Genomic DNA, 19,359 nt, shown 5'->3' with positions numbered 1-19,359 from the left:
AACATTGTATCTTCCCGGACACAAATTGAACATCTACGCGTTTTGTGAGCATTTATTCTAAAAATAAGCAACGGCGTGGCAAATGACTGAGCTGTCTGTAAAACAGCTTAGAAAACGAGTAGGATCGTTGTAAGAGTGAATTTTGACTAAACATGGATACTTTCATGAACGTGGAACGTCGTCAAAAGGTGCATTCAATTTGAAAAACACATTAAGAGTGGGAATATCGAAAACTTTTCAGGTAATTAACTTTTATTTATCCATAAATTGTGCAGTGCGTTTTTTCTAACACTGGCCATAGAGATTCCCATCTCAAGGTGTCTACCCCATACTAACTTATAACTATTTTGGTGACTCGATTTTTGCCTTGATGGTTGAACACCGTCACTGTTTTCCTTTTTTGTTGTATCGAAATGCTACTTGAGCATCAACTGTTACCTATTGAAGTATTAGCATCATCTAGAAAAACTAGAAATATTTTGATTTGATATTCGAGTAGATACTTCTTATTTCGAGTATGATCATCTACGTACTGAGTTTTATTTATATCAACCATTGTCAAAAAATTGATCGACCGTTGTTTCGACAGAACTTCCTTCGTACCAAAAGTATAATGAAACATATTCAGCATTTTCGAGTTGAGTCTTTTCTTCACATAATTTTGTGATGACCTAATCAACATTAACGATCAACACGTATACCACCTTGGATTGGTGCAGTGTAATACTAAAAATAACTGTATTGTATTCCCAAAATTATCTGCGAAAATCGAATGAGCCATTCCATCAATTTTTTGGGGGCAATAAATAAATATTCTTAACAATTTACCATGCTTACAATAACTTTAAAACGTCTGCAAGATCTCAAAGTATTCATTTTTGCAACTCTTGAGTTATTCACTAAAATAAATTGACTGATCCATATATTTTTTGAGTCACTGTAAAAGCAAATCTAAAAAATATGAATGCAATGATAAATTACGAAAATATACTGATGATATTTTCCACATTTTAGATAGGAGTTCTTCGGCAAAATCTTGAGATGACGTTTTCAAGTTTTTGGGCTTGATAAACAGATATATTTTGATTGAAAACCTACCATGTCAAACAGTAACTTCAAAACCTCTGCAATATTTCAAAATTCAGTTTTGCAATTCTTGATTCAATCAATAAAATAAATTGAGTCAGTGTTTAATTTTTTTGAGACACCCCCTATAAGCAAAACTAAAAAATATGAATGGAATGATAAATCACAAGTATAGTCTCATCCTATTTTGGACATTTTAGATAGGATTCATTTGGCAAAATTTTGGGCTGACGTCATCAATTTTTTGGAGGGGATAAGTAAATATATTTTGAATAAAAATTTATTATGCTTATCATATTAAAAAAATTGGTGGAAAGTTGTTTCGACAGAACTTCCCTCGCACCTAAAATACAATGAAACATATCCAGCATTTTCGAGTTAAATTTTTACTTTAGGTACACAATTTTGTGATGAAATCATCAACATTTTGCAAGGACACTTAAATCAATGTGGATTAGACTAAAAATAACAGTATTTCAAAAATTTCTGGGAAAATGGAGTGAGTCGAGACTGATTTAATCAACAGAATAAATTGACTCATTCATTAATTTTTTTGAGCCACCTAGCTATATAAGCAAATCTAAAAAAATATGAATGCAATGATAAATTACAAGTAAAAACTCATCATATTTTGCACATTTTTAGTAGAATTTATTCAGCAAAATTTTGAGATGACGTTATCAATTTTTTAGTAGCATAATCCTAAACTTGTGATTTATAAATACATTATTGAGATTTTTCGGCTTTTCGGTTTTTCGATTTTTCAACTTTTGATGTTTCAATTTTTCAGTATTTTAATTTTTGACATTTTCAATTTTTCCATTCTTCAAATTTTCGATTTCTCCATTTTTTTATTTTTCGATTTCTCAATTGTCCGATGTTTCACTGATACGATTTCGCAATTTTTCAACTTTTCGATATTTTAATTTTTCAATTTTTAAAATTCAAAATTTTGGATTTCTCGAGTTTTCAGTTCTTCTATGCATATGTCAGTTTTTCAATTTTCGGAATTCATTAAATTTCCATTTTTTTTTATTTTTCGATTTTCCAGTTTTTCGATGTTTCGATTTTTCAATTATCCGATTGTTCAATTTCTTGATTTCTAAATTTTAGATTTTCCAATTTTAATTTTTTTTTTATTTTTTCATGTTTGGACTATTTATTATTGCTAAAAATAAAAGTAAAAAATAACTACCAAAATTGTGACTAAAAATGTGTAAAAATTAATAGAAAATAGAACACATTGCTGCTAAAACATAAAAATAACTGTACTTTCCCAAAAAAATCTATTGCATGATTACTGTTCCACTAGTATTGCTAATTTAGGACGTTAGTATCAAACGCAGTGAAAGTATTAATTCTTAGTTAAACAAAAAAATAGTTGAGTGTCAAAATCGAGTGAAACATGTGAGACGTGTGTAAACAAAAGCATCTAAATAATAACTATTTCCCGCAGAATTTCTGGAGGCTTATAGAGTCGACATTGGCCTGAGCGCGCTCCGGTGTGTGGATCATACAAGTTTTTGGGTGACGATGTATCTAACGAGGCAGTTGAAATACCTGATATGTCACAGCACAAAAAGTATTTCTCAAAAAACTTTCAAACGTTGATGTCTTTTTAATCGAACAAAACACAATTGGCGAACGCAATAATCCAGAATGGTGCGCAGAATAATACTTTAGACTAACCGAACGTTATTTTGGTAAAATTTGCAAAATGAGGGAACAAGTAACACGGCTAATCCTACTGTACTGTGAAAAACATTTTACATCCCTGCAAATCTAGTTCAGCATGTACTCTCCCCAAATCTTTGCATAGAAAATGAAGTAATAAGGGGAACTGAAGCATTTTGCAGTAACACCAAACTGACAATAAGACAATGCGGTTTGTACATTTTTAGCGGCATCGCCAGAGGGCTTAATAAACAAAAACGCTATCGTAGAAATATATAAAATGTCCAATTTAAACAATGCTTAATTAAATGAGATGATAAATTTTGGGAAAATAATATGATAGAGCCCTAGAAAAATTTTATTTATATGCCTTACTTCCGGAGTAGATTCTCGTTATTAAACAAGTCAACCCATTAAACAAATTGTAAAGAAAAAATTGTACAATTAAAACTTTTTATTTGCATTCGCGTCATGTGTAGTTCATATAAATCTTTTGCCCTCCTAGTATAAACACACACAGGAATAAATAGTAATATTGGAATAGGTTTACTGGAGATATCACGTAAAAAACGTGCCTCTACCTCATAGTGGTGCGGAAAGAGTATCAAAAAATTAAATTAAAATAAATATGATTGTTCAGGTAAATAAGTGGTTAATGAAGTGATGAGAATCTAAATCTTGTCAGTTTTGTGTATTGATCAATATATAAAATGACAGATTAATAAAAAATATTTGAATAATTTTTTCAAAGAAAATATTTTAGTAGAATACATAAAATTATAAAAATTTGCATACTTTTAAATCAAATTATGTCAGCAATGAAAGAAGTCGACTTGTAAATGAGTTTCAACAATATTGGTCAGCTAAGAGTATTTATGAGTTTTATGACCTAAAGTAAAGTTTGTATAGAATTATAAGAATTTTATGGACTCCCAAAATTAATTCGTTTTACAGCCCTGTTGTCAATTTTATTGTACAGCTGAAGAGCGGGGCGAACTCAGGTACAGTAAACATCGGCTTTCTCCTGACAGGTTCTTTACCTGGACAATAGAGTTGAGGACAGGGCTGTAAAACGAATTAACGTTGGGAGTTCATAAAATTCTTATAATTCTGGACAAATTTTACCTGGACTGATGACCTGAAATGGTCGGTCGGCAAGGCTTCCTGCTGTGTAAAACTCAGCCATTTATTGAAACGGAAAACTTAAATAGGGTTGCCTAGTTTCACTTTATTTTCATTAGTCAGTATTTTTTTAAAAAGCAAATATTTTGATAAATATAAATTTTAAACAAAAATGACCGGGCCTTCCCCATAGAGCTCAGTGTTGTCTTTGCACTGATATAAAAGTTGAAGCGAAAAATGCTCTCTCCTCGTCTAAAAATGCAAATTCCTTCGAATAATGAACGATTAATTAAACACTAAACAATCACTTATTTTAAAAAATATTGTGTCTTCCCCAGAGATTTAGACATACTCTATCAATTGAAATGTCGATCTTTTTTTCAAAGTTGAAATTACGCCCGTAAAATGAAAATCTATTTAGCTCATTTTTCGGTCTGCTAGTGGGCACCCTTAAGAGAATTAGTTTAAGCAGTTGATTGTTATTAAGAAATATTCAGGTATTAAAACCGAAGCACTGCACCTGCAAATACTTAATCGTTCCGGGAATTAGTTACCCTCCACCCAAATTCTTTCGCTCCATCATCGACCAATAAAAACACTCCTATCCCCGGAATAGTTTGAAAATTTACCCTATAAATATTTTCGAAATGCTTAAATCTGCACTTGTGCTTAAACGTCTTGAGAAGGGTAGTCAAGAATTTAGAAAACGTATTTTTGTACCTACAACGTGGATCACCAATAAAAAGGTATGTCTTATTTTTCGTTTATATAGTTTTCTAAGTTTTAATTTTTTTACAGATGTATGGAACCATAGCTTTGCCTTATTTCCGCATGGAACGTATCGTTTTTCATGGCTTCTATAATGTCGCCCGTGATTTCCTCTTTTGCGAAGACACCGACGTTCATCAAATCACCACTTCGAAATCGTTATTCCGGTCCGGAGTGATAAAATTCAATTTTTTCTATCGTCGTTCCGCCGAATATCGAAATTTTTGGATGAAACAAAAAATATATCATCGAGGAAGACGTATTCACACTCGCAAGACTGCGATGGCGCTTCCTTCTATATCGGAAGATGGTGTTGGTTCTGAGTTAGCTTCCAGTACGCTGTTCTTTAACAGATCCTCGACCGATCCTGTGACCATTGTCACAAGGATTTACCACAATCGTCTTGTAGTGTGCAAGGTAATCTTGTTTTTGTTAGATTAAGTTTATCAGTGATAGGTATAATTAGGTTTCTTTTTTTTGATACATGCATTTATATAATTGTAAATTTTTGTAGATTTTTTAAAATATACATATTCTTATAAAACGAATACATTTTTTTACATTTAATATCCAGATAAGTGCGTAATTATGTGACTTATTAAATTATTTATTTTCTTAATTTTACTCTTCAAATTGGTATAAATTATAGATTCTTATAAAATGAGATACATTTCGTATTTTCACAATTCATGTGGCACATACAGGTGGTTTGCAAAATGCACCGACAAAAAAATTGTAAGGGTTCCCGAGAGCATAAGGAATGAAAGCTCGTGTTGTATTATCAAAAGTTGCAAAGTAAATTTACCCTTTATCCAAGCTTTGTTCGCACCACTGTAAGAGGTGTTATCAGATTCAATTAATTCACGTTTTGTAAAAACATAGCAACCAAAAACTGACAACGAAAGGTGAAGTTTGAAAAATCTCAAGTAAAAAGTCAAAAGTATTTTTTTTCACTAGCAGCCTGGACGCATGCAAATGTCGACTCATTTAGTGGTAGCAAATTCAACTTTTGCTACCACGGGTTCAAAAAGAAAAATTGAGGTTATGTACGCAATGTTTGATGTGATTATTTCTTAAAAAATGAACAAATGTGTGCTACAAACATTACTTGAGTATACGCATGGTAGTTGGTAGACGGTGGAAGATAAAATGATTAACTCAGCGACAAGTATAAACGGTTTTCTTTGTGTTGAAGATTTAGATCAAATTTGATTAGAAATCAAAACAAAATCATGTTGCGTCAAAAAATTGAACGTTTATTTTTCAGTTTAGTGTCTTATGGTTTCTACTAGTGAAAAAAATAGTATATTAACCACGGCTGCAAAGCCACTTCTAGACCTCGCACTTAGAGCCCTCGACGCTGCGCGTCTCGGGTTCTAATTTGCGCTCGGTCTAGAATGCTTGGCTCTGCAACCTTGGCTAATAATATACTATTTCAGAACCAATTTGAAACTATTTTAACTGGATGTTTAAACATTTTGGAGTAAAGAATTATTTTAAATGGTAGTAATTATTAGTCATTTTGTATTAAACGAAGTAGGTAAGTACTAGTAGTGTTACAGTGTGGGATACTGAATTCATTCGATGGAATTCTTTTACGAAACATTTTAATGCAGACTGGGATCATTATTTATAATAACATCATCTAATTTATTTTAATAAGGCGCTTCAATCCTCTAATCGTTTCATTATTAGGATCCATTACTGACCCGGTAATGACAGGCATTCAGGCAAGACTTCTATCATTACGCATACTAAGACAACAAGATTAAAAAAACATAATTACAAAATCAAACGTCTTATTTCCAGCCCCTGAATTGAAAATATTAATAAAAGTCCATCCTGAGAAAAATCTCTGATGGGATAAGAACCAAATGTCCTAAAAGTGTACAAATTTTAAAAATATTCTTTGCACTCTCTAGTTTGAGAGATGAGCGGCTTGCTGGGCCGAAAATGCTTGCTGTTTATGAATCATAATGCTTTGAAAGCTGATGATACTGTTGAAACATAATATTCTGAAAATGATAACTTATCATCAAAAATAATTCCCAAATCTTTATTAGTGTCGAACCATTGAAATATTAAGAGATAGTCATTTTTGGAAGCACCTAAATTCAACTTCCCTCAGGTCTGACTGAAGTTTAAGGTGGTCATAATAATAAGAGGATATTTTTCTAAATATTTTCAAGTTGTCAGCCTATAGAAAGCATTGAGAATCCAAATTGGAGACTAGATCATTAATAAACATAAGGAAAAACAAGGGTATGAGAATTGACCCTTGTGGAACATCGCAGCCGATGTTCTCTGTCTCGTTTTTATTCCTTTTCTAGAGGAAAGTTAAGACATTGGATTGTTGCCGCAGAGATGGATATATTCCAGAGCTAAGGTAAAGACTGAAGATAACCATTAACGGAAAAGCTAAGATGCTTGCACATTCCCTCAATAGGAAAGACCGTTAGGTCCCGATGCCATTTTGTTTTTTATTTTCTATAAAACCTTGTATGTCTCTTGTTCACTTGTTGTAGAAGTTGGGGTACAGTGATAAGAAAAAATTGTACCAGGGGGTCTGGATGGAATAAAAGATTTTTGAAAACAGTCGGCAAAAGAATTAACAATGTCCGTTGAACCACTTATAATCTTATTGTTGTAAACCATCGAATTCGGTGTTACATTTTCTTGTTTAAAGAAATAAAGATTCGGGTCAGAAGTAATGTTGTTTTTCATATTTTGAATATGGGTAACATAAGATAGTTTGATCTCGTTTTTTATCTCCGGTTACATGTTTTTAAATTTGGCTTTTGAACAATTTGCCATTAAACCATGACGGGTACTGGCGTTTTTAGAAACGTCTGATTTAGAGGGACAGAACTCTAAAATATGCTGTTAAGTCTGAAGTAAAAACAAGAGCAGGCAGTTTCAACATCAGTACAGTTGGCAATCATGACATAATTTGTGGAAGTTGTTTATTTGATAAAACTAAATTTAATAATATTCTATCACAATTATGTATTTGTAATGGAATTATATTGATGATAATGAGTTAGATCTAACAAGTCGAGTAGTGAATTAGTTTTTGCCTCATTTAATTGAGGGTTTAATAAGTAATCAGAATAACTTGGTATATTGAAGTCCTCTAGGATGATTATGTTATCACCAAGTAATGAACATAATGAAGAGAAAAGTTCAAAAAAAGTTCTATATCTCTGGCACTCGAATTCTATTTGTATGTTGATAAGTCAACTTCAAAAAGTGCTTGAAAGATCGTTTTATTCTTTTTTATAGGACTAAATTTTAGGAAATTACAAGCAGAGTTGTCATCAAATATGGATTCATTTTGTTTTTTCATATAAGCAAGTAGATCTTTTGATTCTATGTATATGTATAATCGGGGATATCGACTATTCTAAATTTAGGTCATTGTTATTACACCAAGGTACATTTTTGTAAATGTACATTAAGTGGACATTTTGTTTATCATTCACCCTCAACAAAATGGGAAATTTGTTTTAAATTGTAGGAATTATCACATTTTTCAACTTTTCCAGTGTTGACGTCTTTGAGAGGAACAATATTTTTCATGATCAAATTTTGTTTGTTAGCAGACTGTTTATCGTCTTTCGGCTTTACTACTATTTTCTTCAGAAGAGTTCCGAATTGTCGCTTTTAGTTAAGAAATTGTATCTATTATTTGTTTTACATGTTTGGACACCATGTTGTCAATCATTTTTATTGCCTCAGGTGGTAAACTAGCGTCACTGGAAATAGTTACCGGATTGACCATATTAGGATTAACAACATGGAGAGAAGCATTTGAGCAAAAAAGTAGAAAGCCAGTTATTGAGTTTATCTAATTCTTTCAACTTACAAAAATCCTCATCAATCGTTACACAATTGCAATGAAAGTGTAATTTGCACGCCTTACACGATATAATAATTTTCAGTCCGGGTGATAGTACAATTGCATTTAGAACATTTGATTTCCATCGCTGGTACTCAAGAAAACAAAGACCGCAGTGCTGATAAATCACACTGTTCCCCCTTCCAGGGTCAGGTAGCGATAGGATTATACCTATGCAAAAACTGATCAACAAAAAATGGACGCACTTTGAAATGAAGCAAGAACAATAAAAATTTACAAGTGTAGGTCACTTACCGACCCCCATTTAAGGGGGTGTCGATGCAGTATGTAAGGTATCAATCAGTTTGTTAGTTTCCAAAAAAAAACAACTTAGCGAAAAACCCACAAAAATTGAAGATTAAAGGAGCCAGCGTTACAGCCACACACACGACCACGCTGTCAACGTTATACTTTTCGTATTTCACATTAGTTGTTGTTTTCTGCCATCTGTGGGCATTGTCTGTTACAGTTTGGGAAATTTAAACTAATAGATCTAATTTTTATAATGTTCCCAAAGATTATCACAAAAATTTTAGATTCTGTCAAAACACGTCGGTATTTTCTAAGCACCTTGTTTAAAGTGCTGTTGTTTTTTTCTGCGTATCAGGCAATAAACACTAATTTTTATTTCCAAAATTGACCGGTTGAAATAGATGTTTTTTTTCCAAATTTCAAGGATACATTGGGATTTGGCTTTATAAATAAGATATCTAGTACCCTCGGAATGATTAAAATCATGTTTTCAAATTCTACATGACTGTGAGTCTTGAAGGTTCACATGGATATCGTTAGCTCCATCTGAGAATTTAATTTATCAGTACAATTAAAATTTTCCTAAATACACTCAACTAGATTAGTCGTAACTCTTTACATTTAGCCAGATTTTCCAATTTTAAGTTCTCACCCTCACCGCTAATGCTACGTTTCTCAGAAATTAGAAATGTCTCTAATTTTGGCAGTTTCTTTAAAGTGTTTTCAAGTTCTTGTTTTTTCTGAATTTTAATTTTTTTCTTGTGGGCACCATTAGTATTTTTTACTCATGATGAAAGTTTTATTATACTACAAAGAACTCAAAACCATATAGTATGTACTGAATGAGCTAAGTAAACATCAAAAATGCTGTACAAACAAAACTCTGAAATGAATCCATGTATCATTAATTAAATTGTTGTCGGCCCGAGACTCCACAAAGAAAATTAAATTTAATAATAATTTTTCCATTAACTAAATCAACAAATTTCATTTTATGAGCAGACATATTTCCCAAGCTGCCAAATTTATATTCCGTTTAAGAAAACGGGATTGTTGGATTTGACAAAATCCATTAGATACGTGAAATTTTTGAAAAAAATCTCTTGTGTGAGGTTGTCTTCCTTTTGAAGAATTAAGTTCGTCAGAACGTAATTATTAGTACTAAGAATACGAGTATGATGTATATTTTCTAAAATATTTTGATATTTTCATGTTTATTTTGGTGTATGTATATGTATAAAATTTCATTAATCTATGCAAACATTTTTTTCATTGGTCCATATTTTTTTACAACATGAAGTGTAAAAGCCCCGGAAAGAAATAATTAAAAAGTCTGAAATTGGTTAAGAGAGCTAATTCCTTCATGATGGCATTGGGGTTAATAAAACGAACTCTCTCAGTTGAGATGCCTCTAGCTTCAGCTAATTCATGCATCTTCATTTATCTATTGGTCAAAACCCTATTATGAACTTTGTCAATGGTTTCTGGTATGACGACAGTTTTTGGTCCTCCTGAACGTGATGCGTCTGCAGTGGATGTTCTTCCGCGCTTGAACGGATTAATTCAAAGGCGAATAGAACGAAAAATCCTTTCCTAGATTCCTTTAGCAGATTTCCCTTCCAGAAAGAAGAACTGAATCATACAACGAATTGCAATGTTTTCCTTATTTAGACAAAAATAATTGGGCACACTAGTATTCAATTAATTCCTAAAGGAAGAATTATTGACGGAATGACTTGCCATTAAAGAAACGTCATCTTTGTGAAGCCTATTTGGACATATGCAATTATTGCCTTTTCTTTTTTCACCCTCCAAGACGATGCGAACTAAGTTATTCATCAAACCACCCTACGATGCAACACAGAGAGACACATACTTCAGCAGTCTAACATAGCTAAGAAGTAAAAACCATCCTGATCAAACCAAGCCATATTAAAATCGGTTCATTCGTTTGAGAGATACGGTGAAACAAACAGACATACAGAGAGAGACAAAGGGGTCAAAAACACCTGTCTTTTTCAGTCGTGGGTTAAAAATGCATGATATTCTGTATTCATTCTAGCGATTTCTTATCAAAGTTTGACGAAATTCTGGTAATGTTAAAATGTGAGATTATTATTTTCCATTAGGTACTAGTTTTAGGGATGCCATATAATCTTTCTATTTAAATTTTACTTGATCCTTGTTCTTTCAAAATTGCATAATCGTGATTCTTATGGAACTTAGTCGCTATTGCTCGATCTTATGCCTATAGCAACATCCTTGAAACTAGTTACAACTTATTACGAGGATTAACGATCTTGCCTACTGTCTCGGAAGACCACTTGAGTCTACTCGCTTCAGAAGAAGACCGGATAAGTGCAATCTGCAACCTCTGATAGACCTAAAAAGAAGTCGCTAATTCGAGAATACATTTATTTTCATCTTACTCGTCCGTCAGACTTCCCCAAAATGGAATTCAAAAGAAAATCCGGAGGCGCTATAGCATCTATTAAGGCAACAGCATCATTTTTAAGATCTCTGCACAAAGTTAATACTGCTTCGTGTACTAAATTTGTAGCTTCAGGTTTTTCAACGTAACCACCCCCAAATAATGACGGTAAAAATTTTTCAATATTGTAAAGACCATACAGAGAGAAAAGTTTCAACAAAACATTTCTGATGTTAGCGTCTGGCGATCTGTTTATAACTGTTATCATTCGTTGAAGGAACAAATGCTGCAAGCTCAAAGCACTGATTGACTGTTTTTAATAATATTTGGTTTACCTGAACGAACGCTGTGCTCAAATTCTTGCAGTAGAAAATCTGAGTGTTGCTTCTAGCCCAAAATGACCCTTCACTTTGTTTCAAAGCGTCAAATTTTCTTTTAGTTTCTCGCAAGAGATAACACACTAGCCACTGGTAGGTATCTATTATATCTACAACCAAATATTATCTTACCTGTTTCGACTATCGACAACTTACTTTCAACTTTGCAAACTTCGACCACACTGGTTGCATTGAACTTATTTTTGAGAATTTTTGAAGCGTTTGATAAGAAATCTGCTGACTTTAAATGGGTTGAAATTTTATTACCATTCTGGACGTTTGAGCAGACCTTCAGTAACCAGTTGCTTACTTGTTGGATTAGCACGTGGTTTTCGCCTTCGTACGTGTTAATGCTATCTTGGTCGTTCTTGATGTCGCCAATTCTAGAAGCTACGACAACTTTTCAACTACCAAAAAAAAGTTGAGTTTGTGTCACCTTTAAGATAACCATATCCACCGCAAGCTTCTCTACATTCTTGTATGGCATCTCTGAACGTCCATCCGGACACAGGCTTTGCACCCGCAGATATTACGTGAATTTCCATACCTCGTCTGGCCAACGCTGGGTCGTTCCGTTCCTTCGACTCTTTGACAAATTCTTGTGTTACTTCGTCTAAGTACATACTAAAAAATCTGATGATGTAGGCGGCAGCCAAATACGGCAGAAGTCGATATTGCTGCAATTTTTTTTTAAGTATAGACAAAAACAATCATACGACGTAAAGATTTACCATAGATTGGTATTCTAGAATCGAGACTTCTTCATCTTTCGGGCCGAACTGTTTTCTAACAGCCGCGTATCTCACAGCTATAGTAAGTGCTTTCGTTCCATAAAATTCAGATTTCGCAGTAACAGTAACCCTCGCAATGGACAAAGCACCCAAAACGGCTCCACGTACATTTTTCAGGTCAGTAGCAGACGTTACGTAGTTTCCTTCAGGTGTGACGTCAGCAAATCTGTTCAAGATGTTTTCGCGAGGGAAGCGGTATTTGTCAAAAATGAGAAACCTTATTCGAAAAGTAAAAAATGGTTTCATGACATTCCGATTTTGTGTTTTGCTACTAACCCATTATCAGCTCCATTGACTCCTATTTTTTCGCCCATGTCGCCTAGAATTACCCCTTCGTACGGCAAGAGTGTCTCGGGATTTCTGATGGGCACAACAAATCCATGCAAACCCCAGTGGATCCTGTTTATGTACAACTGAGCATACACTATGGCATGGGTTGCTAGTTCTGCCAACCCACCAGCCCAACATTTCGCTGCTGGAAAATCCGGCGTGTTTACTACGAACTCGCCTTTTTCTTTATCGTAGACAACAGTTGTTCTCAGATTTTTGGTGTCACTTCCGTGGCCGATTTCCGTCATACAGAAACATCCGTAAATCTACAGGATTTAATTCTAATTGTATGGAAAACAATGAGGTAATGTACGAACCTTTCCCGATTCTGCTAGCTGTATGAATTTGTGGTGTCTTTGGGTTCCTTGGTTCTGTAAAGCACTGGTGAATAAACGTTTGATTCCTGGGTATTTGAAGGCTGCCGAAGGGTTGAATTGGAGTATGGTTCGCAAAATGATGTCTTCTCTTTTTATGGTGGTTATCTCACTATTGGTTAAAGATTTAACGATGCTGGCATATGCGAGGGCTTGCTGGGTAGCTTTATTCCTTTTTTCGTCCAGAGTTTGCAAAAGTGGGTTTCCCAGGAATTCTGGGTGCATCTGGAGCTTTTTATAGAGATTGTTCTGCAAATTAAGTAGGTGGATCGTTTTTAAATATTAGAAAGAGCAATTAATACTGAGAAGAAGACACATAATGGAAACTACCTAAGGAAGTTTTTTGAATTTAATGTTCTTAGGGAATATTATGTGATTTCTGTTCATCTTTTGGTATTCTAGAAAATATTTTACACAATAAGATATGGCACACTTCAAGGCACGTTTTTTGTTGAATTAGGTGAAGTGAACAACGTGTTTGAATTTACTACAACTACTACTACTTTAACTACAATTGGGTATACCTAAAGCTTACCTGAAATTTGATGCCATCTTCCGTGTCTATAAAAACTTTCATTCTCTTCCAGTCGAAGGAGGCTTGCTTCCTGTAATAGTCGAGCGATCCCGGAGGTAAGTCTTGCAATAAATGGGACATTCTCAGTCTGTACGTGTAGGTTAATCCAATGAATGATCCACAGTCTCGTAAGTTCCGAATTTATAGTTGAATTTGCACGTGCGTCAATAATTTGTTACATAATGGTAAAGAAGGCGACCGTGAACTACATATTTACGGCTATGATTTAAACGGTCAACAAAATATTGAAGTTTTAGTCAGCTCTAAAATGTATTAAACACTCACTTATGGTCAGCAAACACGCAAGCAACGTGTAAGCCACATTTAAAAACGTTTTCGCAAGCTGTAAAATTTACTTTGTTCTGCGTATAACTTGTATTACGTCTTAATCTTAACGCATATTCGTTTTAGAACAAAGAACTCTAGTTGCCTGCGACTGCTATCTCTAACCCTGATGCGAATGCACTTATTTACATTGGCCTACTTCTAGATGCATCGCAAATTCGTCTTAGAGCAACGAACTTTCTTTGTTTCGTACTCGTTATCAACCCTCGACTGTTGATTGACCTGTAATTCTGATGCAAGCTCTTACAACAGCCCATGTGCAGCTTATCTTCGCCAAAGGAGGTCAAATCTCAGTACATAAGGGAGAAGAATGGGCAGAAGATTCATTCGTTCATTGTAATTACCGTAATTAATAAAACAACCATCTGGATCGTTAAATTTATATTTTAACAGCAACAAAACCACGCAACCTCCTTGCCGCGTCCAGTTGAATAATGTAATGATAATGACTGACTTCTCTGCCATGATTTTATTTGATTAACTACAAAATACAGAACATCGAAAAATATAAATTTTATTGAAAACCAAACAGTGAAATTAGGTATGTATTATAAAAAATTGATACGTTTGGATTTGAATGGCCGTCCTCGTTTTCTTTTTTCCCACATTGGAATATTTTTTGCCTCAGCGGGAGGAACCACGTATTTCAAACGGATAGTCAATCCATTTGCATGTATAATATACATTTTATAAAATGCTAGGCAGTTACATTTTGCCTTCCTCCAATCCTCTCTATTAATTGGCAGTGAAACTAGATACGTGCTAAATTCTCTTTTTTGAAATCGTCAAAGATTTCCCAATGCTTTTCAAAAACTTCATAAGCAGTTGCTTGACTGGTTGGGATTTGATAATAAGTACCTATTATTTTTATGATTTCGTGGCATAGACACCTCTTTTGTGTTTTATAAATTTAAATCTTAAGGAAAACCAGATCCTGTTTAGACTCAAAGAGTACACCGAAATTTTTACGTAAGAACTAAAAACGATATATTGAAAAAGATATGGTTCGTACAGAGATGCTCATAGAATCTAAAACTATCTAATATAAAAATTATAACATTTTTGTATACTATATTTTGTGAAATGTGTCAGCCACAAACTAAGAATTTTACCTCTATTCGGTCAGAGATTATAAGACCTAACATAGCTTTAAAATCTTGCCCCGCAGTTCGGTCGTGGATTACAAATGTACTCCAGTTCGGACCAGCCGATCTAAGCTACATACTGATTAGTGTTACTGCTGTAAATATGATAGTTTTGGATAAGTTTGAACTTTATTGCGTTTTTCTTAATTTGTCATCAGTGATATAGAAGTTGATTATGTCATTTCATGTACATTGTTTATTTCAATAAAAATTTGCTCCAAAATGAATCCTTATTTTATTGTACCTACTTCAGAGAAGAGAACGAGAAACTGTTTACTCGCGGTCGGTGTTTTCAGCTTGGATTAGTCACATAATTTGTGTGTTCCACATCTTTGTATTTATTTATTTAAATAATGTGAAATATTGAATATTACATGGGTAAACAGTAAGTGAAAATTACCACTAATTGAGGCATACGCATCTACTTCGATTTTATTTAAATATATCTACCTACCTACATACCAAAATTGTATCTCCTTAATAAAACGTGGAACTGCGAATATTGGTTGTTTTAGAAGACAAAGACAAACATCTTTCCATGTAAATTTATGGGGCTTTATTTTAAATTTGAACAAATAATCAAACATCAGTAAAACTTTAGAGAGTGGAAAATGATTTTAGTAGGATTTACTCATTTTCAGCATTTGATTGTTATTATGCAGCACAGCCGCTAATCAGATAATAATTGGTTAAATGAGCGGAAAATAACAGTTTTATTTTTATGGCCACCCGTTGTAGTCACATTGTCCCACCTGATATATATCTTGAAACATACCCGAGCATCCCGGCTCAAATTAGATATAAAGCAGTGGGGGGGGGGGGGGGGGTAACTAATTTCTAGAGCATGCACATTTCTACCTCTTATTCTACCCTCCTCGTTCCTACCCAACACCAGGTAATTTTATAATATTTTCAAAGACATAGACGTAATAATTTTATATGTGGAAAATTCGATTAACCTAGCTAAAATTAACTTTGGAAGAGTAAAAAAAGTACTAATCACGGAAGATAGCGACATCTCAGGAAATAAGCAAAAAATCAAAAACATTATTATTATACAAAATAATAATACGCCGAATTGTGGAGTTGAACCTTGATCATTCATCAAAGCAAAAGAAAACAGATTTTTACTGGTCGAAAAAAAAAATTTAGGAGCGGGTCTGAGCGCCAATTTTAGCAATGGGCAACCTGTGTTTCAAAGCACCCGAGAGGCGGTGTCCTCTAACCGTGAATCATTATTCATGATATACACCGGTCCATTGTTTAAAGTTCTGCAAAATTCTACTCTGTACTGTAGGGAAATACGTAAGTTGTCTTTTTCTACCTAAGTCGAATATACTACAACAGCAATGATAAATAAAATATCTGAAGGACCATATATGATGTCCACAGAAAAAACGTAAAGAGAAAACTGAGAGTTTTGTAATATCCATTAAATTTGTTAGCACTTGGTTGTAAAGTGGATGTACCATCGGTGGAAATAAAAAACTGGGACACTGAAAATTTTTGCATTGTAAACAGCTCTTTAAAATGTAATGTTTAATGAAATTTAAAAAATGTCCCTTTGATTAATGTCAATTGCCAATTCAAAAATGCCAAGTTTGAATGAAGTTCAAAAGCAAACTATTGCGCAACGTTTAAAGGATGGGGTCTCAATTAGAGCAATAGCAACTGAGTTGCATATCAGCAAGAATACTGTCCTACTGGCGAAAAAAAAAATTAACATGGTAGAATTGACCCTTTTCCTATAAGATCGTAAAACTTCCATAGTGACTTTCCGTGCGCACGCATCTTCAACATCACGTTGGAAATAGTATCCGGCACTTCGGCAGCAGAGCAAAGGCCTGTGACAATGCAACCGGCTCCACATGCGTAATCGGTCGCTCATTGGTTAATTTTAACTTGGCGCTCTAAAAATCTGACTTCGCCTGCGCGATGTTGTCTCACTCTGTATCATTGGAATTTATATAATGTCTACTCAGTTTGCTTACAGGAAAAGGGTCAATTATCAGAAGAGCGGGGTCGGCTTGTCCAAAAGAAAACGACTGCAGACGAAAACATTCAATTGACAAATTTCATTCGAGAATATCCTTACGAAACAGTGGTTAAGGCAAGGCAGTAAACCAATTTCCCTCCGCCACTGAAAACAGCCCGGAAGAGAGTCCACGAAACTGAATTAAGAAATCGGGCTGCTGCCTATAAAATATTTTTAACTGAGCAAAACAAGGCAAATAGGGTATTATTTGTTCAGGAATTTGTCAATGAACCTGCAGATATGTGGGATAATGTGATATTTTCCGACGAAAAAACATTCAAATCATATACAGGGTGCCGCATCTAGGTCTGGATATAGGGAATTAACATGGGAATTGGTTTTTATTTTATAATATCTCCCCAGATCACGTTAAAGCTATTATTGAGTGATGCCTTTGTGGAGGTCGAAGAGGGCTATCGACCAGTATTTTTTTCAAATCGTTTCATCGCGCTCATTCACTGTAAAAAGGTTTTAAAACACTGCTCTGTCGTACTGTCGAAGTTCGGCGATCGCGTCTTTCCATTAATTAATTATTAACCATGCAAAATCCAAACGTCAGAGTGAAATTATAAATTATTCTCAGAAATCAACGAACAACTCAAATTGAATTATTTTATCCAGTGTGATGATTATTGTAGGTCAATTTATAATAAATGCACAAACTGCACAAAATATATTATTAGGTTATGCTATGTTCTACTGCGACTAGATGGAAAAGCGGGGGCCTGCATGTTCTTCAACGGGTTAATTTAATTAGTAGGTAATTTGGATAAATTTCACACTTTTTTTTCGAATCACTAAAGCCACTGGTCAACAAAATTTAATTTTTTCTCTCTAACTTTGACATAATTGTAATGTTTTCGTTTAATTTGTCTCTGTGTTTGTAACAAAGAGCATAAATCTTATAACTTAGCTCAATTAAAAAAAATATGCATATTTGATGTTTGAAACAGAAAATCAGGTAAAACAATTTAATTTTTGTATCTTTAACGGCAAAAAGTGTAGTATTAACAAAAGAACAACCTTAAATGAGAAAAAAACAACGAATGTAGTTTAAAAAACGAAAAAAACAAAAGAAACAGCGAAGACCGACGTTTTTTCGGTTGCCTCCTATAGATTTTATTGGAGATCTCTCGCTTGATGGTCCCGCAGTATTCTGCGAGCATTTAGGTGTCATTTAGGTATTCCATCGATCTTGGTAACGTTTTTCTATCGACAAAATGCCCAGATGGATGCGTTCTCTATGATGGTAACTCACGTCGTCAAAATTTTTGGGGAAAAAATCAAGGTGCGAGTGTATAAAATGCACTTTTAAGAATATGTTAATTTTAAATTTTTTATATGATGATAACATGTCTTCTACTTACTAAACGTAGTTTTCTTATTGTTTCCCAAGAAGTTTGTAGTAATTTGATTACAAAAAAATACACCTTATAGTAAGTTTCCTATTACTTAATAGTACGATTTTTGTATTTTTCAAAGGATAATATTTTAAGATTACTTTTAAATGAGAGCTAAGTTTTGGTTTAGCCCTTTATAATATCATTTAAAATTGCTAATTAAATAATAATTGACTGCTATAATAAAAGTTAGAGTTTAGCTGTTGACCAGTGAGATTGGAAGTCAATTGATTTTACATTCGTTAAGCAGGGATGGAATTTTTGCCGCCTGGAAGCATCTTCATTACAGGAAATTTTTGAGAGAGAAATGTAGAACATTGACTCATCAACATTCTAAAGTATTTTTCTCTATTACGAATGTGTTTTGGGATTCAGAAACTTTTGTATTACTGTTTTATTTGTTTATTGTGTTAACAACAACAAAAATAAAAATAATATTTCGCAAAATAAAGTTACATTTATTTTCAAAGGTGATAAAAATTACCTACATAAAATCAGGTGGGCACGACGTTTTCTAGGGATCTTAAACAGATGGAATAGAAGAGTTTCAAAAAGCATCATGACAAAAAATTGAAGCCTGAAGACTACTTCTCACATATAGAGTTTTACGAAGGAACGCTTGAGAGAATCTAGGCTGATGGAGAGTTTTTGAGGAACATTTGTTTTACTGACGAATGTTCATTTGGTCTTAAGGGAATTTATAATCGTCAAAACGATCAAATTTAAGCATTACACAACCCTCATGTGGTCCATGACC

General features: G+C 33.7%; 1 protein-coding gene across 1 annotated transcript; it reads right to left on the bottom strand.

Moving 5' to 3' along the window:
- Positions 1–10,945: 10,945 nt before the first annotated feature.
- On the bottom strand, positions 10,946–14,112 carry LOC135137665 (peroxisomal acyl-coenzyme A oxidase 3-like). The gene is made up of 9 exons (XM_064067384.1): positions 13,639–14,112; positions 13,047–13,352; positions 12,676–12,995; positions 12,340–12,616; positions 12,045–12,285; positions 11,765–11,998; positions 11,567–11,718; positions 11,230–11,517; positions 10,946–11,183 (listed from the first exon to the last, which is right to left on the bottom strand). Exons 1-9 carry the CDS (start codon positions 13,756–13,758, stop codon positions 11,073–11,075), a joined length of 2,049 nt encoding a protein of 682 aa, XP_063923454.1. The 5' UTR covers positions 13,759–14,112; the 3' UTR covers positions 10,946–11,072.
- Between the last annotated feature and the right edge of the window lie 5,247 nt (positions 14,113–19,359).

The sequence above is a fragment of the Zophobas morio genome, unplaced genomic scaffold (assembly GCF_036711695.1).
Source record: "Zophobas morio isolate AGI-343-1 ecotype UQ-CSIRO unplaced genomic scaffold, CSIRO_AGI_Zmor_V1 ptg000029l, whole genome shotgun sequence".
NCBI lineage: Eukaryota > Metazoa > Arthropoda > Insecta > Coleoptera > Tenebrionidae > Zophobas > Zophobas morio.
This window is presented reverse-complemented; position numbering and strand designations above follow the sequence as displayed.